We start from the raw sequence: 27,667 nt of genomic DNA, 5'->3' as shown, positions 1-27,667 counted from the left end.
CTTAGTTCTTGCACCGTTTTGGGTATGGTTTCATAGTTTTGTTTCAAACTAACTATCTCACTTTGCATAGCTTCCAAGGATTGCATTAACTGCAAGTCTCTCTCATGCAGGCGTCGGTCACGCTCTGCTTGTTTAGTATCACGTTCTCTTTCGCGTTCTGCTTGCATACGTACAAATTCAGCCTGGAAATTGAGCATGCGCTCGAACATAACTCTTAATGATTGCACTTCTGACACCTCACCACTCTCTGGTCCATGTCCAGTGCTTGCGGGTGGCACAGTATTTCCGCTATCAACTGAATCACTGGGTAGCAGTGGCAACATTTCTTGCCCTTCTGCCCCCAGATTCTCACATTGTACTTCCTGAACTACGTCACTAACATTACTTTGTGTCCCACTTTCTAACTCGGTATCACTACTTACTGACTGTTGTTCATTATCCATGTTGATATCCTTCTGACTACGCAATCTAACCATAGTAAACAAAAGAAATAAAATCTGAACTAAATATCCTAACACTCAGGTTTCACTGACATAATCACACAAGAAATGGTCATTTGTTAAAACACACTTATTATATACTACAATGACTAACTACTCAAATGTCCTGTTATTTTAAAACAAAGCACTAACAACAAGCACACCACTAATGATCCGAGAACACTGCACTGAGGCTACTGTACTACCCACAGGACAACTACACTGTAGCTTTACCTTTTCGTGATCTATCTTGGGTGCAGCTGCCCCCTGATGTTGTGGTAGGTAATTAATTTTTCGAAATAATGAGCTCTCTTCTTCAGCTTGCCTCTGGGTATATAGTGTTCTCATGCAAAAAAATCATATACAGGTATTACCACACAATATTGGTTATGCAATACATACAATATATGGAAAAATTATTAAATGTTCTCCAACAAAGTTCGACTATAATAATTCCCTAGTTATCTCATGGGTATTTAGTGGCCACTGCATATTCGTGCCCCACGTTGGGCGCCAATTTAACGAAATTGCTGTTTAAATTTCGTTAAAGAATAAAATTTGCTTTTAAGTTAATTTTCTTTACCTTACTTTCTTTGCGTGCGAACTTTGTTGTAGAACCTCTCTCTTATTTACGTGTGGTAATAAAAATTTTCACTTTCAAAAGAATTACGTGAACTCATATTAACTGATTAAGAATATTTGGTTGAAAATTAAATTCTTTACATCATTCGGCCTTGGCACACATTTTCTAAATGCAGTGGATTTTTTGTTAAATATTTTTACTGAATTCTTTCCCGGCGTTAGCTTTTGAACACAAGATTATCACTATTAGCAGAAAATGGTTAATTATTACCAAGCCGACATTTAATTATCACTGATCAAACCTACTTCGCTATACATTAAAGTTATTTGAAAGAACCAAAATTGTTAAATTTCAATGTTAACTATCCGTCTAAGAATGCACAAATGTGTAACTATTTTTTTAAAATCTCAGTCAGTCTCTGGATCGCTGTAAAAGAAGAACATTCTCTTAGTTCACTGTTAATGTTTATCTATCTGTTCCCGATTTACGGGTTTGGTTGATTTTTCCTTTAGCGGAACAATTTTTTAAATGTGCCGCCGCTGTAAATCGATCGGTCGCGGCACAGCCCAGCAACACCGCTAAAAAATGCTGAAAACTCTTTAAAGAAATATTATAGATGACATGGGCAAGCTAATTTACATTAATAATACACACTTTTTATAAATTCTGATATATTTAGATCAAGCAATAATTCAACTCACATTAGTTCGTAATTTCTCTTTCAATGGCGGCTAAATCTAGATACAGACAAATGACGTCTACCCATTCACCAAATACATCGACACAGCTTCCTACCGCTTTCAGCTCTAAACGAGGAAGACCAAAGAATACATAGTGCATTGTGGTTTTATAGTATTGCTGACTATTAACATTTCTTTGTAATTTCACGACATTATTTCCCTCTGGCTGAATTTCACATCTCTGTTATCTCAGATATTGACACATTTCGCAATTACATATTTAATATAGAAATATTACCATCCTAAATACAGAGAGAATATTACTACAAAAAATATTACAATAATAACAAATGTCTTTTACACAAAATTCAATAATATTTTTTGTTAAATAATTACATTGTATACAAGTTGCTCAGAGTGGCGTATATGGTACAAATAAATTTTAGTTTGTTAATGTGTGAGTTTGCCAGGGAACGTTACACTTTCATCTCTTTGTGAAACTGGAAGACTCTCTTCGTGGAAAAAAGTTTGAATATGATGACTCTCTTGTGCACGGTCCCAAACAGTGACTCCAACAGGTTGGGCCAGAATTTTACCGTGCGGTTATACAGGTGCTGGTTCCAAGATGGCGTAAGGCAGTTGAGAGGGATGGAAATGATGTGGGGAAATGAAAATATTGTTCCTAAAGGATGTATCTACACACTGTAAAACTTTCAAACATGTACAATAAAAGATGGATTAAAAAAAAATAGTGGGCATTTCTTTTGGAGTGATCCTCGTACGTGTGTTATGGCTGCTAGCCAATGATCGCGTTTGTGTTTGTTCAAAAAAAAAAAAAAAAAAAAGACTCAAATGCTCTGAGCACTATGGGACTTAACATCTATGGTCATCAGTCCCCTAGAACTTAGAACTAGTTAAACTTAACTAACCTAAGGACATCAAACAACACCCAGTCATCCCTGACCCCGCCGGGAGTCGAACCCGGGAACCCGGGCGCGGGAAGCGAGAACGCTACCGCACGACCACGAGCTGCGGACTTGTGTTTGTTTACAGCAGGTTTATTCTTATGATCTACAAAGTGCAGTGGAAACGTGTGGAGGCCACACCTTTTCCGAAAGTGCAGAGATTGTTTTCGATGATTCAGAGACAATGGTTTTGAGTTGAATGACAAAAGACGTCCCAGTCGGTGTAGTTACAGTGAGTTGCTGCGGCCGAGTCCGGGGGCGAATGCTGAATGCTACAAAGTGCAGTTGCTCGATTTAAATCGTGCACTTAGAGAAGTGACAGTCATAGAGCTCCCTGGCGGTGCCAAACGACATGTTGCAAGCAGAGTGAAGGAAACCTTGAACCGACTACAATGGGATAGCTTACTCCCACACGCCATATTCACCAGAGGGCGCCCGTTCCTATTACTTCGTGTTTTCGCCCGTACAGCAGGGCCTCTCTGAACAACACATACGAGGCACATTTCATGAATAACGCCCGCTAATAGTCCTTCAATATAGTGTCCCTGCTTCTCTACGACTAACAAGGGGAACCTCCATACTGTAAATCACGGATTTTGATGCGCTTCAACTGGGTTGTAGAGGCACTTACCCTGAGTACCTGGCTACCCGGTTTTTTAGCGACGTGCCTTGGTTTTTGAGAAAATCGATTTTGAAGTTCATTGCCCGCTTTGTATACCCGTAAAATTACATATACTCCGACCAAGTCAGTATAGGGCAGCGGTAAAAGTTCACGGCTACCGCGTTGGAGGTACCGTGTTCGAATACTGCTCCCATATTTTTTTTATGTATGTAAGAACCGTCCGGAAAATTTGGTCCAAACGTTCAAAAACGAGTAGACAAATTAACTGGGAAACAGAAATGTAGCCGTATCCTGCGCGAAATCCGGGAAGTTCACGAAACTGGTGTACGAATAATTTTTGCGTTCTGTAATTCTTCCGTACGTGGGATAGAAATTTTTTTTGTACATTATCGATTCGTGGGGAGGGCAAACAGATTCAACTTTATACGATCATCTATTCACTGATGAAAGGAAAGCGATAAAAAAAAAAAGGTTCAAATGGCTCTGACCACAATAGGACTTAACTTCTGAGGTCATCAGTCACCTAGAACTTACAACTACTTAAGCCTAGCTACCCTAAGGACATCACACACATCCATGCCCGAGGCACGATTCGAACCTGCGACCGTAGCGGTCGCGCGGTTCCAGACCGTAGCACCTATAACCGCTCGGCCACCTCGGCCGGCAAAGCGTAAACAATTGACAGGTATGTTGACTATGAAAGTTCAAATGGTTCAAATGGCTTTGAGCACTACGGAACTCAACTGCTGTGGTTATCAGTCCAACTATGCAAGTGGCTCAAAGAGATATATTGTATATCATTGAAACTATATGTAACATTAGGGCACATATGTTTCTGCCTATGTCATGCTGTTGTTAATAGTTTTCTGTGTTTTACTCAAATAACGCATGGTATATCAACATATGTGTGCGCTATTATTCATAAAACCGTAACACACGGTTGTAATAGGCCATGCAACACATCAGATGTACTGCATACATTCGTAGTCCAGTGGAACAGTGGAAGATGTTTTTAATAGAAATTAACTAATATAAATTACAATAAAATAAATTAAATTACAAGAAAATGTGACAACCATGTCAGAATACATAGTTACTTATGTGTGGTCTATGTCGTATTATGTGTGGTACGACAAACAGCTACCGCAATATTAACGATAAAAAGCATAAAAGAGTTTGTCTTAAAACCCAATTGCATTCCCGAAGTAAACCAATGCAATCGTACTATAAAATCATCAAACACCTGGTCGCCGTAGGCACTTCATTAGGACACTGCGCTGGGTGGATTAATGCAATGGGGCCTGAAGATGGCATCAATGTAATGCCGGAACTGGTAGCACATAGAAGTTCATAAAATAAAATAAATTTCTACAATACATTCGACTGTTGGTAAATTTTTGCATCAAGAAGTTCATGCTAGCCGTCGTCCCACGATCCATACTGGATCAACGAAGACACTTCGAAATCTTCAATTCTTTTTTTCTCTACTCCTTACTGTCATTCAGCTGCTTCTAGTGTCTCATTTCCTATTCTGAACTCCCTCAGTATCTCCTCGTTTAATCTGACTACATACGATTTCCCTAAGGGTACTTTTGTCGACGTTGATCTTAACCTCTTCTCAAGACGACAAATTGTGTTAAACTGCGCTCCCCATGTCCTATGCCGCCTCTGACAGAATTACCTGCACATTGTCGTCGGCAAACTTTCTTTTACCTGATCTGTAATCCTCTTTCCAGGATCCAATGGCTTGCTTAGCTGCTCACTCGATGTAAAATCGGGAAACATTATGGATAAGCTGCAACATTTTTCCTTCTCAACCATTGCGTCTCTTCAGTGTCTTTGACTTCATGCGGCACTATGGTTTCTATAATTTTTGTTAACAAATATTTTAAAATAATCATTAAACGGTTCTCTGAAAATCTACACTCCCTGAATTTTGAGAATACACAGTATATTAATTTTTGTTCTACAAATGGTCGTACCAACACTTTGTACAACAGGTAGTCATGCCGACAATTGATGTAGCACGTGAACAGGAATCAGTAAACGGAATAAAACCCTTCAAATTTTTGGGTGTACATACTCGCGAAAACATGACCCCGCAAAAAACACATTACTGAACAGATCAAACAATTAAGGGCAGCTACTTTTGATCTTCGTTTAATTTATAGTCTTGTAAACAAACGAATCAGTTTCCTAATATATTCTGTATATTTCCACTCTTATGGAATAATTTTCCGGATTAGCTCTTCACTTAGAAGGTAATGATTATGCAGAAAGAGCAGTAAGAGCAATATATGGTGTTCATCCACAGCTATCTTGTAGGCATGTCTTCAAAGAGTTATGCACTTTAACTGCAGCTGCGGGATGAGTCAAAAGGCATGTCCCATGGGACAAATATGGTGAATCAGAACTCCACTGAAAAACGTTCAGGGATCTAAAACACGAAAAACAGTCCAATGAACAAGGGCTCTAAAATGCATAGCGTAGCCACATCTACAAATTAATTTTTGGTGTGAATGTAAAGTGACTTATTATCCAACTGACGCATGAAAAAAAAGAAAGAAAGAAAAAAGAAACAACTAACAGTAGAAAAAAAATGCATCTTAATCGCCCATTATTAAAGCTTTCAGTGACTCAGAAAGGAATTCCAAAATGTTTTTATCATTTGCCCAATAACATAAAAGTCTGACACGTAGCAAAGCAAGTTCAAAATCTAACTCAGAACACTTTCTCCTGGAAAAATCCTTCTGTTCCATAGGCCAGCTTTGGTTTAAAAAATTTTTTGTCTCTAAAAAAAAAGGTTCGTTTTTTAAGTGGTGTTTCATGCACAGGACTGAGAAACAAATATGTTAATTGTCTTAATGCTGATCATTAAAATCGTTCAAACTGAGTACCAGTCTGTTTTATTTAATCGTATGGCTACGGCCTCCCGTCGGGCAGACCGTTCTCCGGGTGCCGATCTTTCAGTTTGACGTCACTTCGGCGACCTGCATTCCATGAGGATCATAGGATGATGATGAGGACAGCACAACACCCAGTCCCTGGACGGAGTAAATTCTCCGACCCAGCCGGGAATCGAACCCGGGTCCAGAGGATTGACAGCTACCGGGGGGGGGGGGGGGGGGGCGGACTACCAGTCTGTAACACGCAACTAATAACCTAACATTCGCTCTTTGCACTTTATTCCTGTTTCCTTCAAAATTTCAAAGAGCGTATTCTACTCATCATAAACTATGCGATCAAAAGTATTTCGGACACCCCCCCCCAAAAAAAACATAGGTTTTTCATATTAGGTGCATTGTGCTGCCACCTGCTGCCAGGTGCTCCATATCAGCGACCTCAGTAGTCATTAGACATCGTGAGAGAGCAGAATGGGGCGCTCCGTGGAACTCACGGACTTCGAACGAGATCAGGTGATTGGGTGTCACTTGTGTCATAAGTCTGTACGCGAGACTTCCACACTCCTAAACATCCCTAGTGTGGTGTCAGCGCCAGACACCACACTTGCTAGGTGGCAGCCTTTAAATCGGCCGCGGTCCAGTAGTATACGCCGGACCCGCGTGTCGCCACTGTCAGTAATTGCAGACCAAGCGCCACCACACGGCAGGTCTAGAGAGACGTACTAGCACTCGCCCCAGTTGTACAGCCGACGTTCATAGCAATGGTTCGCTGACAAATACGCTCTCATTTGCAGAGACGATAGTTAGCATAGCCTTCAGCTACATTTACTACGACCTAGCAAGGCGCCATAGCATTTGATAATTAATATTGTGAAGCCTGTACCGTAACGATTAAAGTTAAGTATTACATCATCTACATACTTTATTGGCAATTCTCAAGATATTGTCCTGTTCCAGACCTCACGCCAGTCAGCGTGTAATTAAACGTGTGCATTTCGGCCTCCTCTAGAAAAACAGTGTTGGCTCTTCTGCCAACACTACACCTAGGTCCACTGTTCCCGATGCGATAGTGAAGTGGAAACGCGAAGGGACACGTACAATACAAAACCGTTCAGGCCGACCTCGTCTGTTCACTGAGAGAGACCGCCGAAAGTTGAAGAGGGTCGTAACGTGTAATAGGCAGACATCTATCCAGACCATCACACAGGAACTCCAAACTGCATTAGGATCCACCGCAAGTAATATGAAAGTTATCTGGGAGGTGAGAAAACTTTGAATTCACGATCGAGCGGCTGCTCATAAGCCACACAACACGCCGGTAAATGCCAAAATGTGTAAACGTTAGACGATCGAACAGTGGAAGTTAAGAATGTGGCGATCCGCTGGCAGGGTGTGGGTATGGAGAATGCCCGTGAATGTCATCTGCCAGCGTGTGTAGTGCCAACAGTAAAATTCGGAGGTGGTGGTGTTATGCTGCGGTCGTGTTTTTCATAGAGGGGACTTGCACACTTTGTTTTGCGTGGCACTGTCACAGCACAATCCGCGCCCGGTAGCTGAATGGTCAGCGTGACGGATTGTCGATCCTCTGGGCCCGGGTTCGATTCCCGGCTGGGTCGGGGAATTTTCTCCGCCAATGGTGTTGTGCTGTGTTCATCATCATCATCATCCTATCATCCTCATCGACTGCAGGTCGCCGAAGTGGCGTCAAATTGAAAGACCGGCACCCGGCGAACGGTCTGACCGATGGGATGGGGGGCCCTAGCCATATGATTAAATTACATAAATAAATCACAGCACAGGCCCACATTGATGTCTTAAGCACCTTCTCGCTTCCCACTGCTCAAGACCAATTCGGGGATGGCGATTGCATCTTTCAACACGATCGAGCACCTATTCATAATACACGGCCGGCCGGTGTGGCCGTGCGGTTAAAGGCGCTTCAGTCTGGAACCGCGTGACCGCTACGGTCGCAGGTTCGAATCCTGCCTAGGGCATGGATGTGTGTGATGTCCTTAGGTTAGTTAGGTTTAATTAGTTCTAAGTTCTAGGCGACTGATGACCTCAGAAGTTAAGTCGCATAGTGCTCAGAGCCATTTGAACCATTTGAACCATAATACACGGCCTCTGGCGGAGCGGTTACTCGACAATAACATCCCTGTAATGGACTGGTCTGCACAGAATCCTGACCTGAATCCTGTAGAACACCTCTGGAATGTTTTGGAACCCCAAATTCGTGCCAGCCCTCAGCGACCGACGTCAATACCTGTCCTCAGTGCAGCACTCGGTCAAGAATTGAATGCCATTCCCAAAGAAATCTTCCAACACATGACTGAACGTATGCCTGGGAGTATGGAAACCGTCACAAGTGGGCCAGCACCATATTGGATTCCAGCATTACCGATGGTGGGTGCCACGAACTTGTCAAGGCATTTTCAACCGTGTTGATGTCGGGATAGCAGCTGACAATGACCTCGTTCAGATAGTGATAGGGGCAGTTGACAGTTAAGTGGAACACATTCTGTCTTGCCATTCCTGTCCTCGTCAGCAGCTGTGTTAGTGCAACATTACTCATGAACCTAGCGAGGTGGTGCAGTGGCTAGCACACTGGGCTCGTATTCGGGAGGACGACGGTTCAATCCCGCGTCCGGCCATTCTGATTTAGGTTTTCCGTCATTTCCCTAAATCGCTCCAGGCAAATGCCGGGATGGTTCCTTTGAAAGGGCGCGGCCGACTTCCTTCCCCGTCCTTCCCTAATCCGATGAGACCGATGACCTCGCTGTCTGGTCTCCTCCGCCAAACAACCCAACCCCAACCCAACTCATAGTGGTTGGTGCTGCTATGTTCAAATTAACAGCTGAAGTGTCATCACAGAGCATATTCCCAGGGTATCAAAGTGTCATGCATGTAATTGGTCAACAGGAAGCGGTAGACGCTACAGTGGAGCGAGACTAGATCTGTGGTGCTGTCTTGCTTAAGACAGCAGGAACATTGAGATGTGATTTCGGTCACTCAAACAATCTGAGATGAAAGAGAGTTCAATGCAAAGTGGTATACCTACTCCAACAGGTGTTTAATGCGGTAAATGTAGAATTCAAAACATACAAAAATAATTATTTGCAAAATTGTGTTGCATAGTCTCTAAACGTTAGTCAGTGCTATTTAAGTACAGTGATACTGTGCGTGGTGCTCCCACCATTAACAAATATTCCATTAAAACTGTTGTGTGCCATGCCATATAACTCCTGTACTGATTTCTTGGTTCAAATGGCTCTGAGCACTATGGGACTTAACATCTTAGGTCATCAGTTCCCTAGAACTAAGAACGATGGACCACATGTTTTCTATCGGCGAAAGACCCGGAGAGCGAGTCGGCCAGGGAAGCAATTCAATCTGGTTATTGACGAAGAACCTTTGGACAATGCGTGCCACGTGTGGTCGCGCATTATCCTGTTGAAATATGGCTGTGGCCGAGCCCTGAAGGTAAGGAAGGACAACTGGCTCCAGCACCTCGGATATGTAGCGCCGGCTATTTAAAGTACCGGCAATGCGTACTAGAGGCGTGCGAGAGTAATATCCAATACCGCCCCATACCATAATACCCGGTGCAAGACCAGTGTGGCGGTGCATAATGCAGCTGTCCAGCATCCTCTCTCCTCGGTGTCTCCACACTCGAATCCGACCATCGTGGTGCGTGCCTCGTCAGTAAAGACAACGTCACTCCATTCTGCCGTCCACATCCGTCTGTCATCACACCATTGGCGAAGGAGACGTCTGTGGTTCTGCGTCAATGGTAGACGAAGCAATGGACGTCTTGTCGACCGACCACTCTGCTGTAAACGGCGTCGAATGGTACGCGCAGGCACTGGATGATGCGTTACAGACGCAATGTGCTGTGCTACGGTTCAGGATGTCACTGAGCGATCCGTCACTGCCATGCGCACAATTTGCCTATCAGCACGTGCAGTAGTGGCACCGAGGTGAATGCGATCGACCACGTCGGTCCGTCGTACCCTCCTGCATCCAACGGTCACATATCCGCATTACAGTTGTTTGGTTTCGTCCAACACGACTAGCGATTTCTCTGTATGATAATCCACAATCTCGGTAAGCCACTATCCTTCCTCTGTCCAACGCGGATACTTGATCAAAAGATGTTCGCTGTTGTCTACGAGGCATAACTGATCGTCTTGTGAAACAACCACAAGGTAAACACACGTGCCGAACGTACACTCGTCGAAAACGCCAAGCCTTAAATGGCGCTATGAGGTGGCGCCACAGGCGCGCGTGATGTGCGTCTGCTATGAAATTCTAATCAGTTGCATATCTCATCGCTGTAAACCCATGGTGTAAATTTCACTTGATTCGGATGCTTCCTTCAGGGTGTTGCATTTACGGTGGCCAGCAGTGTACTTAAACCTAACTAACCTAAGGACATCACACACATCCATGCCCGAGACAGGATTCGAACCTGCGACCGTAGTGGTCGCGCGGTTCCGGACTGAAGCGCCTAGAACCGCACGGCCACCGCGGCCAGCTACTGATTTCTGGTATGTATTTCCGTATACTAGCATTTGGACAGGAACAGGCTTGAACAGTCAGTCTTCTTATTTATAAATCAGACCTTTAAACGGTTCTTTTTAGAGGAGCCGGCCGGGATGGCCAAGCGGTTCTAGGCGTTAGTCTGGAACCGCGCGACCACTACGGTCGCAGGTTCGAATCCTGCCTCGGGCATGGATGTATGTGATGTCCTTAGATTAGTAAGGTTTAAGTAGTTCTGAGTTCTAGGGGACTGATGACCTCAGAGGTTAAGTCCCAGAGTGCTCAGAGCCATTTGAACCATTTTTTAGAGGAGAAAGATGTAAACGTTTCTCACAAATGTTATGTACTCGCACATATCCATAATGATAAAAGCAGCTTCACTTAGTTTGTCAGGACGTGTGTTAATTACTAAAGGCCATCCTTTCAAAGTTACCAGTCTTGCATTGTATATTCTGTATTCAGGATGAACTGATCTAATCTCCCTCACACCACACCTGGAACTGTATAGCAATGCTGATTCAGGAGATGAATGACGGAGTATCTTCATTCTGCACAGATTATAAGTAACGTAGAAGACAAACAGTTCGACCCACTGATATACCACCGCAACACCCTCAGATATCCACTACATTAAGAGCGATCTGCTTTCATAACTTCCTTGATACACTGAAGAGCAAAGAAACTGACTAATATCTCAAGTAGTGCTGGAGGGAACTGACACCATGAATCCTGCAGGGCTGTCCATAAATCGGTAAGAGTCGAGGGGGTGGAGATCTCTTCTGAACAGTACATTGTACAGCCTCCCAAATATGTTCAATAATGCTCATGTGTGGGGAGACTGGTGGCCAGCGGTAGAAGAGTGTTCCAGGAGCCACTCTGTAGCAATTCTGGACGTGTGGGGTGTTGCATTGTCCTCCTGGGATTGCCCAAGTCCGTCGGAATGTACAATGGACATGAATGGATGCAGGTGATCATAGAGTATGTTTATGTACGTGTCACCTGTCAGAGTCGTATCTAAACGTATCAGGGAAACCATATCACTCCAATTGCACACGCCCCACACCATTACAGAGCCACCACCAGCTTGACATGCAGGGCCCATGGATTCACAAGGTTGTCCCTGTATACGTCCATCCATTCGACACAGTTTGGAACGAGGCTCGTTTAACCAGGCGACATGTTCCCAGTCATCAACAGTCCAATGTCGGCGTTGATGCGCCCAGGCGAGGCATAAAGCTTTGTGTCGTGCAGTCATCGAGGGTACACAAATGGGACTCTGGCTCTGAAAGCCAGTATCGATGGTGTTTTGTCGAATGGCATGCTGGTACTTGTTGATGGCCCAGCACTGCAATCTGCATCAATTTGCAGAAGGGTTCCAGTTCCGCCACGTTGAACGATTGTCGTCTGTCCCAGAGATGGAAGTCTGACAGAGCCATATCAGGTGAATAAGGTGGGTGCGGCAACAAAAAACTGGTTCAAGTGGCTCTGAGCACTAAGGGACTTAACATCTGAGGTCATCAGGCCCCTAGAACTTAGAACTACTTAAACCTAACTAACCTAAGCACATCACACACATCCTTGCCCGAGGCAGGATTCGAACCTGCGACCGTAGCGGTCGCGCGGTTCCAGACTGAAGCGCCTAGAACCGCTCGGCCACATCGGCCGGTGGTATGGCAACAATTCATACCTTAATTAGTGTAATTTTGCCATGGCAAAGGCATGCGTTTTCTATCCAACGTCAAGAGTCGCGGCGCCCATCTTGCAGATAATTGTTTCATTTCTAATTCTTCTGTTGAAATACTGGGTGATCAAAAAGTCAGTATACATTTGAAAACTGAATAAATCACGGAACAATGTAGATAGAGACGTACAAATTGACACACATGCTTGGAATGACATGGGGTTTTATTAGAACTGAAAAAATATTAAGTTCAGAAATGTCCGACAGATGGCGCTTCATCTGATCAGAATAGCAACAATTAGCATAACAAAGTAAGACAAAGCAAAGATGATTTTCTTTACAGGAAATGCTCGATATGTCCACCATCATTCCTCAACAATAGCTGTAGTCGAGGAATAATGTTGTGAACAGCACTGTAAAGCATGTCCAGAGTTGTGGTGAGGCATTGGCGTCGGATGTTGTCTTTCAGCATCCCTAGAGATGTCGGTCGATCACGATACACTTGTGACTTCAGGTAACCCCAAAGCCAATAATCGCACGGGCTTAGGTGTGGGAAACTGGGAGGCCAAGCATGACGAAAGTGGCGGCTGAGCACACGGTCATCACCAAACGACGCGCGCAAGAGATCTTTCACGCTCTAACAACCCTACCATAACAATGGTCAAAAATTATGATTGTAGTGTTGCTCACGCTGCTAAATATTGCATTTACAGACAACAAAAAAGTTATATTGTGTGGCAGGTGTCATTAGAGCACAGTTAATAAAGTCATTCCTTGAAATAATGGATAAACTAGACACTCATCTTTTCGTGTTTCCCACGCTGGTCTCGTTGGGAACTCATGGCTCAATTGTCGAAAATCTAGGTAGTGATGATTCCAAGCTCGGATGCAAAGAGGCCTAGGTGATATTATGCGATATTCAAAAGTTTTTTGGATGTGTTTCACAAACCATTCTTGAAGGTTAAACTTTTGCAAGTTAAGACAATGGTGATGTAAAAAAGTAATTAGGACTCCGAATTTAAGTTACACATCTTTTTTTATTACTTTTGTGGCAACATCACTTCACAATATATAAGATATTTGAAAATATCTTCCTCACTGTTAAAGTTCACATTTCATAAACTGACTACAATTTGCGTCTTTTCAACATGACGACCAAGACTTGACTCTCTAATAACAGCTTACACGCCCAAAAATCAGAGTTACAAGTACGTCAAAGACCATAGTGACAAAAGAAAGAGTACACATAAGAATAATATCATTGCAATATAAACATATCGATGAATCAAAGTACCTCTACATTAATGAAATCAAATCTGAATGTTGTCACAGAAATATGTTAACTATTTTACAGAAACACAGTAGAATATTGCTGGTATCGAGACGTTGAGGTAAGGTGCCGTAATGGTTACGTAATTCAAGTACCATTACAACGCGTCTAGCTGTATGGGGTGGTTGTAATAAAACCCCACGTCATTCCAAGCATGTGTGTCAATTTTTACCTCTCTATCTACATTATTCCGTGGTTTATTAAGTTTTCAAATTTATACTGACTTTTGCATCACCCGGTATGATATACCCTTTCGTATGACATCTGGCAAGTGTGAGCAATTTCACCCACTTTCAATCGGCGATCCTCAATGACCAAAGACCATGTTGGAATGATTTCTGGAGTAGTGACACATCTTGGCCGACCACTGCGCGGATCACCATCTAAGTTCTCCCGACCAAATTTAAATTCATTTGCCCACTTGGCAACAGTTGAATATGAAGGAACAGAGTCCCCCAGTGTATTCTGGAAATCGGTATGAATATCCTTTGATTTCATACCTTTCTTTGCGAAGTATTTAACCACTGCTCGAATCTCGATTTTTTTCCACCTTCGCAAGTCACTACGCGGGAACAACAACAGAGCAATGTCACCGCCACAGCTCTCTTCCAAGAGCACTGACGTGGCACGTGCTTACAGGCAGCAGTACAATGAATATCACGTGGACAACTCGTTGCGCTAGTGCTGACCTCTCGTGGTGATTCCGAGAACTTTTCAGACCACCCTCGTACAGTGATGCATTATTAGGAGTGGCTGAAAGTGGTCTACACTCGACAGCCACACAACTCACACACACACTGAGGAAGTGGGATATTGAGCGGAGGAGCCGGCCACGGTAGCCGAGCGCTTCTAGGCTCTCCTTCTGAAATTAGGAAGATAATAAACTCTCTCAAGAATAAAAGCTCACATGGAATTGATAGCATCCAGCAGGATAATAAAAGCTTGTTCTCAAGAAATAAGTGGGGTTCTTAGCCACATATGTAATAGCTCTCTGAAGCAGGGTATTTTCCCAGATAGACTGAAGCGTGCTATTGTTAAACCACTGCATAAAAAAGGGGATACGTCTGATGTCAACAACTACCGCTCAATCTCTCTTCTGACTGCCTTATCCTAAATTCTTGAAAAAGTAATGTATTGTAGAGTAGCTTGACACCTTTGTAAAAGTAAAGTTTTAACAAAATGTCAGTTTGGTTTCCAGAAAGGTTTTTCAACGGAAAATGCTATATATACTTTCACTAATGAAATATTAAATGCTCTGAGTAACCGGAAGTCACCTGTTGGGATTTTTGTGATCTATCAAAGGCTTTTGATTGTGTAAATCATGGAATACTCCCAGATAAGCTCAAGTACTGTGGTATGAATGGGACAGTGCTCAAATGGTTTAAATCATACCTAACTGGAAGAATGCAGAAAGTTGATGTAAACGGTTCGCGTAATATGCAAAAAACTGGTGATTTCTCAAACTGGGGAAGAATCAAGAATGGGGTGCCGCAAGGTTCGGTCTTGGGTCCTCTGCTGTTCTTCATATATATTAATGACTTGGCATTCTATATTCACGAAGATGCAAAGCTGGTACTTTTTGCCGATGATACAAGTATACCTATCACACCCAACAGACAAGAATTAACTGGTGACATTGTAAACGATGTTTTTCAGAAAATCATTAAGTGGTTCTCTGCAAATGGGCTCTCATTAAACTTTGACAAAACATAGTATATACAGTTCCACACAGTAAATGGAATGACACCTTTAATAAATATAGACTACGGTCAGAAAACAGTAGCTAAGGTAGAATATTCAAAATTTCTAGGTGTATGTGTTGATGAGGGGTTGAACTGGAAAAAACACACTTGAGGATCTGTTGAAACGTTTGAGTTCAACTACTAATGGTATTAGGGTCATTGCAAATTTTGGAGGTATACATCTGAGTAAATTAGCTTACCACGCCCATATTCATTCTCTGCTTTCGTATGGCATCATATTCTGGGGTAACTCATCATTGAGTAAAAGAGTATTCATTGCACAAAAGCGTGTACTCAGAATAATTGCCAGAGCTCATCCAAGATCATTCTGCAGACACTTATTCAAAGAGCTAGAGATCTTCACTGTAGCCTCACAATATAAATATTCACTTGTGAAATTTGTTATTGACAATCCGAACGGATTCAAAAGTACATGGCTACATCACTAGGAGAAAGGATGATCTTCACTACTCAAGGTTAAATCTAACTTTGGCTCAGAAGGGGGTAAATTATGCTGCCACAAAAGTATTTGGTCACTTACCTAACAGCATCAAAAGTCTGACAGATAGCCATATAGCATTTAAAAGGAAATTAAAAGAATTTCTTAATGGCAACTCTTTCTACTCATTAGATGAATTTTTGGATATAATAAGTGGGTAATTTCCCCAACACCCACAAAAAAAAAAAAATTAAAAATATTGAGTGTCATGTAATATTTTGTGTAATGTAATATCTTGTATAGACACCTTTTATTAACCTGACACATTCCACATCATTACGAAGTGTCGTATTCGTGATCTATGGAAAGAGTACGAATCTAACTAGGCGCTTCAGTCCAGAATCGCGCTGCTGCTACGGTCGCAGGTTCGAATCCTGCCTCGGGCATGGATGTGTGTGATATCCTTACGTTAGTTAGGTTTAAGTAGTTCTAAGTTCTAGGGGACTGATGACCTCAGATGGAAAGCGTTTGACTCAGTGAACTCTCGGCTGTCGGAGCAGGCGGCCGAATTCTTTGAAGAGGGAATTAAAAACTTAGTTGTACGGTATGACGAGTGCTTAAGTAAACACGGCAACTATGTAGAAAAATAGGTAAAAGTGTGTAGAATCAGAAAACAAAAGTTTTTTTACGAAAGTATTTGTATCTTTTTTTAAAAATAAAAACGGCCCTTACTTAAAAAACAACCCTCGTAGTTGTGGTACGAGGTACCCTCCGCCACACACCGTAGCTGATTGCGGAATATGTATGTAGATGTAGATTAAGTCCCATAGGGGTCAGAGCCATTTGAACCATTTTGAACCATTGAGCGGAGGAAGAAAGCTCCGTCCAGCTAGGGATCTGCAGGCCCCATTAGCCTGTGGCAGCTGTTGTGAGCCTCTGCCGGGGGTGTGTGTGCAGGAGTACCTGCTGGGCGACCGCAGCTTGGGGGCGGGGCCCGTCGCCTTCTCGCTGATGGCCAGCTTCATGTCGGCCATCACGCTACTCGGCGTCAGCTCCGAGAACTTCGTGTACGGCGCGCAGTTCGTCGCCATCAACCTGGGCTACGGGCTGGTCACCCCTGTGGCTGCCTACCTCTTCCTGCCCGTTTTCTTCCGCCTCCAGGCTGCCAGCGCCTACCAGGTATTATATCTCTTAAAAAAAAAAAAAGTAACTATTTATTTTGAGGAAACACTCTCCTGCTAAATTTGTTTGTCCTTTGATTTATCGCGATCTGTTACTGATTTTCAGTGGAGTTAGTTTTTACTTTCAGCTTTCAAAAAAATACAAAATGGATATAATAAGCAAAATAATGAATTTCGTAGGTTGCCAATTACGTATTATATCTGGTTTTATCGAGCGCAGGCTCCCTACAAATTACTGTAAATGCAATAGCGTAGTATTACTCAGCTCCAGTTCACTATCACAGAAAATGGACAAGTTTTAATAAAATTATTTCACTGGAATACTTCAGTTAATCTCACTGAATATTTTTACATAATTTCTTCCGCTCCGGCTATCAGACATTGTGCTATGAAAAAAAATTTTTAAATGTACCGCGTAATGGCGGCTAATTGTTAACAACCATAGTTCACTGTTACTCGCTCCGCAGCAGCTGGAAACATGCTAAATAATTTTCATTAAATATTGTTTTCATAAGATAAATGTGGCGTAGGTTCTTGAAATAACACACGGAGATCACTTTATACTAATATATTCTTACTAGGACACAGTTTACACGATTAAATATTTGCAATTACGTTACGACAGAAACAAATGCTAGCGCAGCACAATAGCTTGCGTACCTTATTCCAGCTAACATCAGAACGAACAGAACAAAACAGAGTACACAGAAGAATGAACATTGCATTGTGTTTTATACTCTTACAGAGATGATAATACTTCTTTTAATTACTTACACATTATAATCTCATACACTAAAAATAATGTCTTTTCTGCATTTGTCGATATATATTGCATATTTTTTACAGTCAAATCAATGATATATCAATGTTTGCAATTCATTTTGAGTCAGATACAGTCATTTTTATTTATGTTTCACCTTGATAATGGTGAATATTGCAAAAGGGACACTACACAGGTAACCATTCAGCCCTCCACCCACGTGTACAGTGCCGGCCATCAATCCTTTCACTGCTGCGGACGTGCTCTCTACATTCTGTGCTGGGGGCAGCTTTTGTTTCGGCTGTAGGGGAGAGTGGGGCACATTGAACCATAAAAAAATATTTCTCCATGTTACTCATCCAATAATTTTATTACAGAGTTGTGATTTACAGATGTTACAGTTCAATCATTCAAGTAGCAAATGGCCTTATATGATTGCGTTGTCATTGTTTTTTAGCTGCAGGCCTTTGAAGAAAATTTGGCAAATGGTTCATAGTGCCCCACATGTGGGGTACAATGAACCACTTTAAACAGGTTCGTTGAAAGAACCTATTTAGCATACAAAGTAAGTGTAAATATACTTAAAACATAATGTGTACATATATTCCATGTGTGAATCATATAATTACATCTGTAGGCACACAATCATGTTACTTATTTTGCAATTACCGAACATCAATGGACTCGAAGCTGATTCCAAATTTGAAATATGATTTTTGTCTCTTTGTCACACCATCAGTAGCAGGTCGTGGGAGCACATAAAGTCTGTTGATATCTGGTACAAAAGCTTCATCCTTTACCTAATTCTTTCTCCTGCTCCACAGAAAATACCTTACAATTGTCACGGTTTGGTGTCAATCTTTCTCTGGAACCACATTTAATGTCTTGAACATATGAATGAAGAGTTGGGTAAGGTATTAAATGAGATTTAGCTGCTTGGTGAACTGCCATGCCCTTATTAAGAACATCCTGTACAGCTTCTTGCATAACGTAATGGTCAGTTTTACCTCTGTTCGCCTTCCTGCGGTATGAAAGAATCATCTTCAAACCTGATAATATAAAACAGGACTGGTGAACGTCTGTGATTTAAAAGCCTTAAATTCCTACACATATGTTTTACCCATGCTAAGGAAACAAAGACAGAGTGCTTGTATTGGACACTTAAAAGATTCCTGCGGCACAATGAACCATGGCTCATTGTGCCCTGGGAGAGCTTGGTTCAATGTGCCCCAACAGTACATATTTCAAACAAAGCTCATGTGAGGTTATGTATGAACATTGTTAATATTTGAAGATCTATATCATTAAAATACAGTATTGTTATTCTTACAATGACTTACTTTGTCTAAAATTTGTTGACAAAGGGTTGAACAAAATTCAATCTATCTATGTCCCCAAAAATTATTTCAGTGTCGCGAAACTAACATATCACCACTACAACACTAATGTCGGGAACTAGATACTGCAGAAAACAAGTGTCAGTTGGTAGAGCAGTACTGACAACATATGACAGAGGAAAAAATAATTTACCACCTTATACTGAAATTATGCTACCTGATTCATTGTGCCCTGTGGTTCAGAGTGCCCCACTCTCCCCTATTGCTCGCTAAGTGCTGGTACCTGTGCTGATGGCCGGTGTTCCGGCCATTATGCAATGCTTACCTGGTTTCTTGGAAAGTAATAGCTGAAAAAATTTGATACAGGGTGGCGCACGAAATGTGTTACCAATTGTTTCTTTCACAGTTCATGACGCACATTAGATATCCCTCTGGAATCTCTACCGCAGTACCAGCAGAGCTTGGAAAAACTAATGGGTTACGAAATGTCGTGTAATTCACGATACTGCCGCTAGGAGACTAGTAAGCAGCAATGGCTGACAATGGAAGAGTGACGACACAGCAACGATCAGCAGTTGTGTTGCTTTTTCATGAAACGAAAAGTCTTGTTGCGACTCAGAGGCGTTTCCGAAAACAGTTTAACACACGATGGGTCCCTGGCGAGAAGACCATCCACAGGTTGTACGATAAATTTGTACAGGAAGGAACAGTATTGGAAGCGAAGCGACCTTGGCCTAAGCCTGTTTGTTCGCCGGAGAATATTGAAGCGGTAGGAGTTGCTGTACAGAGAAGTCCTGGGAAATCGTGTAGAAAGGCAGCGGTGCAACTGGGAATATCCAGACGCTGCATTCAACGCATTCTTAAAAGTGACCTCCGTGTGGTACCCATACAAGATGACCTGTGCACAGAAGCTCACTGAAAAACACAAGCAGCAAAGACTACCGTTTGCTCAGTGGGTGGAGGATAGGGAAGAAACTCTCAACAACGTTTGGTTTTCAGACGAGGCGCATTTTTATTTAGACGGTGTGGTTAACAAACAAAATGTACGCTTTTGGGCCGCTGAAAAACCACAAGTGCTTCATGAGCGACAACATTATACGCCGAGGATTACAGCTTGGGCAGCAATTTCCAGTCACGGACTTACTGGGTCCTTTTTCTTTGAAGAAACTGTGAACAGCGAGCGTTATTTGAGCATGCTTCGCAATAAGCTTCATTCCACAGCTTCTTGCTACTGCCTTGCCCTTCAACACGCAGTGGTTCATGCAAGATGGAGCAAGGCCACATACTGCAAACACTATGTTGGAGTGAAAGTTCCTGGGAGATTAAAACTGTGTGCCAGGTCGAGACTCGAACTCGGGATCTTTGCCTTTCCCGGGCAAGTGCTCTACCAACTGAGCTACCCAATCACGACTCACGCCCCGTCCTCACAGCTTTACTTCTGCCAGTACCTCGTCTCCTACCTTCCAAACTTTACAGAAGCTCTCCTGCGAACCTTGCAGAACTAGCACTTGCCTGTGAAACGCAAAGGTCCCGAGTTCGAGTCTCGGTCCAGCACATAGTTTTAATCTGCCAGGAAGTTTCATATCAGCGCACACTCCGCTGCAGAGTGAAAATCTCATACTATGTTGGAGTTTTTACACGAGCATTTCGGCATGCGAATTATTTCACTCAGGCTTCCAGGTCGCTTCAATGATGGACAAAATTGCCCCCCCAATAGTCCAGACCTCAATCCGTGTGACTTTTTTCTTTGGGGGTACCTAAAGGAAAAAATTTTCCCGAAACGTCCACGTGATTTAATGGAGCTCGGAAGACGTATTCTTCAAGCTTGCGGTGAAATTACGGACGACATGTGCCGTACGGTAATCACTAACCTCAGTGTTCGTTTGAAGGAAGTTGGGAAACGAAATGGTGGACATATTGAGCATGTGCTGAGTTAGAACAAATCTCCATGGACGGCTCTTCATTGTATTATATGTTCCTTTCAGATTGTATAGACAATAAAGTTTATATTCAAAAACAAAATGGTAACACATTTCATGCGCCACCTTGTCTTTGCACATCTTGCAGTCTGAGATCTTCACCCGATAATGAAATCAGTTCCTTTTCGTTATCGATCATATTTATTGTCTTGCATCTAATTAAATAAGCCAACGGCCTTGCCGCAGTGGTAACACCGGTTCCCGTCAGATTACCGAAGTTAAGCGCTGTCGGGCTGGGCTAGCACTTGGATCGGTGATCGTCCGGTCCGTCGAGCACTGTTGGCAAGTTGGGTGCACTCAGTCCTTGTGAGGCAAACTGAGGAGCTACTCGACTGAGAAGTAGCGGCTCCGGTCTCGTAAACTGACATACGGCCGGGAGAGCGGGGTGCTGTGCACGTGCCTCTCCAACTCCGCATCCAATGATGCCTGTGGTCTGAGGATGACACGGTGGCCGGTCGGTCCCTTCCAAGGCCTGTTCACATGGAGTTAAGTTTAGTTTTATCAAATTAAATAAAACATTGCACAAAACTATAAAACGCATTGCGCTTACTTTGTATTTGGTTGATTTTAACTCATACATTGCAGTGAGTGAAATAAAGATAAGACATGGAAATCTATATTCACTAATCAGTTGTCACATGTATGAAAGAACAAAACCTGAGAACAGCTTGAGAGATTTTGCTTGAGAGATTTTTTGTTTTGCTGTGTTCCTAATTGTGGACTGCAATAACATTGTCGACATGGAAAAGAAAATTTAAAAAAATTATTTAGTTTTGCAAGTCTTGTGTCATATTTCCATAGCAAAACATAACTTTGGCAGTTAAAATTATAAAATGTATAAACACATGTTGTTGTTGTTGGTCGTTGTTGTTGTTGTTGTTGTTGGTGTTGGTGGTGGTGGTGGTGGTGGTGTCTTAAGCCCAGAGACTGGTTTGATGCAGCACTCAATGCTACTCTATCCTGTGCAAGCTTCTTCATCTCCAAGTATCTACTGCAACCTACATACTTCTGAATCCGATTAGTGTATTAATCTCTTGGTCTCCCTCTACCAATTTTACGCTCCACACTTCCCTCCAATACTTAATTGGTGATCCCCTGAAGACCCGAATGTCTCCTACCAAATGATCCTTTCTTCTACTCTCGTTGTACCACAAATCTCCCTTCACTCCAATTTTATTCAGTACCTCCTCATTAGTTACGTGATTACCCATCTAATCTTCTGTAACACCACATTTGGAAACTTCTATTCTCTTCTTGTCTAAACTATTTATCGTCCGGTCTTCGCTCCCATACAGGGCTACACTCCATTCAAATACTTTCAGCAAAGACTTCCTTAAATTTAAATCTATACTCGATGTTAACAAATTTCTCATCTTCAAAAACGCTTTCCTTGCCATCGCCAGTCTACATTTTATATCTTCTCTACTTCGACCATCATCAGTTATTTTGCTCCCCAAATAGCAAAACTCCTTTACTATTTTAAGTGTCCGATTTCCTACTCTAATTCCCTCAGCATCGCCCGACTTAATTCGACTACATTCCATTATCTTCGTTCTGGTTTTGTTGATGTTCATCTTATATCCTCCTTTCAAGACATCATCCATTCTGTTCAACTGCTCTTCCAGGTCCTTTGCTGTGTCTGACAGAATTAAAATGTCATCGGCAAACCTCAAAGATTATTTTTCTCCACGGATTTTCGCTCCTACTGTTAATTTTTCTTTTGTTTCCTTTACTGCTTCCACAATATGCAGATTGAATAACATTGGGGATAGGCTACAGCCATGTTTCATTCCCTTTTCAACCACTCCTTCCATATCGTGCCTCTCGACTCGTATAACTGCCGTAAATACATATGTAATGTATAAAGAGAAATGTAGGTACCAAAAATCTCCAAAAGATGATTATGGATTTACTTCAGATTTTTACACTATACTCTGCTGAACATTCAATGGAAACGGACATAAAGGGGGGGGGGGGGGGGAAGGTGGAGATGGACACACACACACACACACACACACACACACACACACACACACACACTCACACATACAAAGAAAGAGAGAGTGAGAGAGAGAGAGAGAGAGAGAGAGAGAGAGAGAGAGAGAGAGATTTGGGGAGGAGGAAAAAGTATGGACTTTACTAAACATGGAGCAGAAGAAGATGGACGGGGGTGAGAGCTGCAGGGAGGAGGAGATCAGCAGAGCTACTAAACATCCAGAGGGAAATAGGTGTAGAGACGAGGGAAGAGCAGATTTACTGGGAGAGTGGCAGCAGTTTGTGGCTCAAATGGTTCGAATGGCTCTGAGCACTATGGGACTTAACAGCTGAGGTCATCAGTCCCCTAGAACTTACAACTACTTAAACCTAACTAACCTAAGGTCATCACACACATCCGTGCCCGAGGCAGGATTCGAACCTGCGACCATAGCGGTCTCGCGGTTCCAGACTGACGCGTCTAGAAGCGCACGGCCACACCGGCCGGCAGCAGGTTGTGCACAGAGAAGTAGGGAGTGGAGGAGATGGATGGAGAGAGATGGGATGAGAAGAAGGGAAGGGAGAGGTGGAACGAGGAATTTAGGATATATATGCAAGCTAGTCAACATTCCATTAGAACTACTGACGCCCTTGGGAGAGCCAGTTCTGACAAATCTCTACCATCTAGTGAGCAAGATGTATGAGACAGGCGAAATACCCTCAGACTTCAAGAAGAATATAATAATTCCAATCCCAAAGAAAGCAGGTGTTGACAGATGTGAAAATTATCGAACTATCAGTTTAATAGGTCACAGCTGGAAAATACTAATGCGAATTCTTTACAGACGAATGGAAAAACTGATAGAAGCAGACCTTGGGGAAGATCAGTTTGGATTCCGTAGAAATATTGGAACACGTGAGGCAATACTGACCCTACGACTTATCTTAGAAGCTAGATTAAGGAAAGGCAAACCTACGTTTCTAGCATTTGTAGACTTAGAGAAAGCTTTTGATAATGTTGACTGGAATACTCTCTTTCAAATTCTGAAGGTGGCACAGGTAAAGTACAGGGAGCGAAAGGCTATTTACAGTTTGTACAGAAACCAGATGGCAGTTTTAAGAGTCGAGGGGCATGAAAGGGAAGTAGTGGTTGGGAAGGGAGTGAGACAGGGTTGTAGCCTCTCCCCAATGTTATTCAATGTGTATATTGAGCAAGCAGTAAAGGAAACAAAAGAAAAATTCGGAGTAGGTATTAAAATCCATGAAGAAATAAAAACTTTGAGGTTCGCCGACGACATTGTAATTCTGTCAGAGACAGCAAAGGACTTGGAAGAGCAGTTGAATGGAATAGACAGTGTCTTGAAAGGAGGATATAAGATGAACATCAACAAAAGCAAAACGAGGATAATGGAATGTAGTGGAATTAAGTCGGGTGATGCTGAGGGAATTAGATTAGGAAATGAGACACTTAAAATAGTAAATGAGTTTTGCTATTTGGAGAGCAAAATAACTGATGATGGTCGAAGTAGAGAGGATATAAAATGTAGACTGGCAATGGCAAGGAAAGAGTTTCTGAAGAAGGGAAATTTATTAACATCGACTATTGATTTAAGTGTCAGTAAGTCGTTTCTGAAAGTATTTGTATGGAGTGTAGCCATGTATGGAAGTGAAACGTGGACGATAAATAGTTTGGAAAAAAAGAGAATAGAAGCCTTGGAAATGTGGTGCTACAGAAGAATGCTGAAGATTAGATGGGTAGATCACATAACTAATGAGGAGGTATTTAATTGAATTGGGGAGAAGAGCTTGTGGCACAACTTGACTAGAAGAAGGGATCGGTTGGTAGGACATGTTCTGAGGTATCAGGGGATCACCAATTTAGTATAGGAGGGCAGCGTGGAGGGTACAAATCGTAGAGGGAGACCAAGAGATGAATACACTAAGTAGATTCAGAAGGATGTAGGCTGCAGTAGGTACTGGGAGATGAAGCAGCTTCCACAGGATAGAGTAGCATGGAGAGCTGCATCAAACCAGTCTGAGGAGTGAAGACCACAATAACAGCAACCTAACACATATCCATGCCCAGGGAAGGATTCGAACTGACGGCGCAAGGAGCAAGTCGGTCCGCGATATGACGCCGTTGAGCGCACGGCTAACCCGCGCCGGCAAGCTGTTAATATCATCTGGTGTTACTAAAAAGTTACTCACTTCTGGTGAATGATTTTCTGCGGAGTTCATTTCAACAAAGAATAGCTAAAATGTATTTGATGTTACGGAAGAGGAAAGACGCGTAATTCATTTCCCCTTGTGTTTATTTATGATGTTAGATTCGCAATCTGAGCATACGTACTAATTGTGTGCAGCAAATGATGGCCACCACATTGAACATCTATTGGCCTGACATGTCGGGACACACTCTATTCCACTCCGTAATTGAAAACGGAAACCACGTATGTGCGTCTACCTCACCCCTCATGGTAATGTACATGTGCGTCAGTGAAAAAGACCAATAAGAAGGTGTTAGCATGTGGACGTAATGTGCTGTTCCAGACTCTTCTGTACCTAAGGACCATCACCGTTCCCTTTGGATCCCTACGTAATTCGGTGCTCTCCGATACACACGATCGAACAGCGGAGGAGTGGTACTCAAGCGTCAACTTTAGGTTACAATATCTCTGGATGTAATTAACATTTTACAATGCAACAAACGGCACTGATTACTTATTTGTTTGTATGTCCAGATGTGCTAACAAAACTAACGGGGTTCCATTTAAAAAAACGTAGATTTGTGTTAAAAAACATACTTCCGTGCATATTTTTATGGTTTGTATTAACCAATTACACTAGCCCCTCTCCTCACGTTCGGTCTGTGGAATCGATTCGTCGTTATTTGATGTGGTTTACGAAATATATCCAGCGGTAACGTTAGGTGACTCACCCTGTATAGCAGTTCATGACATCCATTCTTACAAATGTACTGTTTCTGGTGGAAACACGTCCAGATCATCCGCTCTCAAAAATCCGCCATGTCACTTCCCCACATCCACCACTGCTGGCGGCTCACCTCCAACTGCGCAACGCTACGCGCTGTTCGCATCCAGCTGCCCAACACTACAATGGCAGACAACAATGCAAAACCAGCCACAGACTGCACACAGCACAGCCAGTGATTTTCACACAGAGCGCTACGTGGCGTTACCAATAAGGAAACCTAAACAGCCCACTTACAGTACGAGCACGAGCATATTGACAGCCGTGGCCGGTGCTCGGCTTTTGCAGTACCTGGAGATGCGCTTCGGCGTGGCGGCCCGGCTGTGCGCCAGCATTGCCTTCTCGCTGCAGATGGTGCTCTACATGGGCATAGTGCTGTACGCGCCAGCGCTCGCCATCCGCGCCGCCACAGGCCTGGATGAGAACGCCTCCATCCTGGCCGTGGGGCTCATCTGCACCTTCTACTCCACCATCGGCGGCATGAAGGCCGTCGTCATCACCGACGTCTTCCAGGTGAGTCTCTGTCCCTCTGGCAGCTGCTCGTCAGCTGACGCCCTGTTCCACCCACTTCCTGTCCTTGCCCGGCCACCTGCACCTACAACACACGCTGCAGCTCCTGCCTCTCCACGTAAAATACACTACTGGCCATTAAAATTGCAACACCACCAAGATGACGTGCTACAGACGAGAAATTTAACCGACAGGAACAAGATGCTGAGATATGCAAATGATTAGCTTTTCAGAGCATCCACACAAGGTTGGCGCCGTTGGCGACACCTACAACGTGCTGACATGAGGAAAGTTTCCAGCCGATTTCTCATACACAAACAGCAGTTGACCGGCGTTGCCTGGTGAAACGTTGTTGTGATGCCTCGTCTAAGGAGGAGAAATGCGTACCATCACGTTTCCGACGTTAATAAAGGTCGGATTGTAGCCTATCGCGATTGCGGTTTATCGTATCGCGACATTGCTGCTCGCGTTGGTCGAGATCCAATGACTGTTAGCAGAATACGGAATCGGTGGGTTCAGGAGGGTAATACGGAACGCCGTGCTGGATCCCGACGGCCTCGTATCACTAGCAGTCGAGATGACAGGCATCTTATCCGCAAGGCTGTAACGGATCGTGCAGCCACGTCTCCATCCCTGAATCAACAGATGGGGATGTTTGCAAGACGACAACCATCTGCACGAACAGTTCGACGACGTTTGCAGCAGCACGGACTATCAGCTCGGAGACCGTGGCTTGACGCTGCATCACAGACAGGAGCGCCTGCGATGGTGTACTCGACGACGAACCTGGGTGCACGAATTGCAAAACGTCATTTTTTCGGAAGAATCCAGGTTCTGTTTACAGCATCATGATGGTCGCATCCGCGTTTGACGACATCGCGGTGAACGTACAGTGGAATCGTGTATTCGTCATCGCCATACTGGCGTATCACCCGGCGTGATGGTATGGGGTGCCATTGGTTACACGTCTCG

The 27,667-nt window shown here is 43.2% G+C and overlaps 1 protein-coding gene across 1 annotated transcript in view; it reads left to right on the top strand.

The window, feature by feature from the left end:
• Nucleotides 1–5,696: 5,696 nt before the first annotated feature.
• LOC126426635 (putative sodium-dependent multivitamin transporter) overlaps nucleotides 5,697–27,667 on the top strand; it is a 69,971-nt gene continuing 48,000 nt past the window's right edge. Inside the window, exons 1-3 of the mRNA XM_050088523.1 lie at nucleotides 5,697–5,708; nucleotides 16,921–17,142; nucleotides 26,474–26,698. Coding sequence (XP_049944480.1) covers nucleotides 5,697–5,708; nucleotides 16,921–17,142; nucleotides 26,474–26,698 — 459 coding nt within the window. The remainder of the gene's footprint in view (nucleotides 5,709–16,920; nucleotides 17,143–26,473; nucleotides 26,699–27,667) is intronic.

This window comes from Schistocerca serialis, chromosome 11 (assembly GCF_023864345.2).
Source record: "Schistocerca serialis cubense isolate TAMUIC-IGC-003099 chromosome 11, iqSchSeri2.2, whole genome shotgun sequence".
Lineage (NCBI taxonomy): Eukaryota > Metazoa > Arthropoda > Insecta > Orthoptera > Acrididae > Schistocerca > Schistocerca serialis.
Note: the sequence above shows the minus strand (reverse complement) of the source record. Positions and strands in the feature narration are given on the sequence as shown.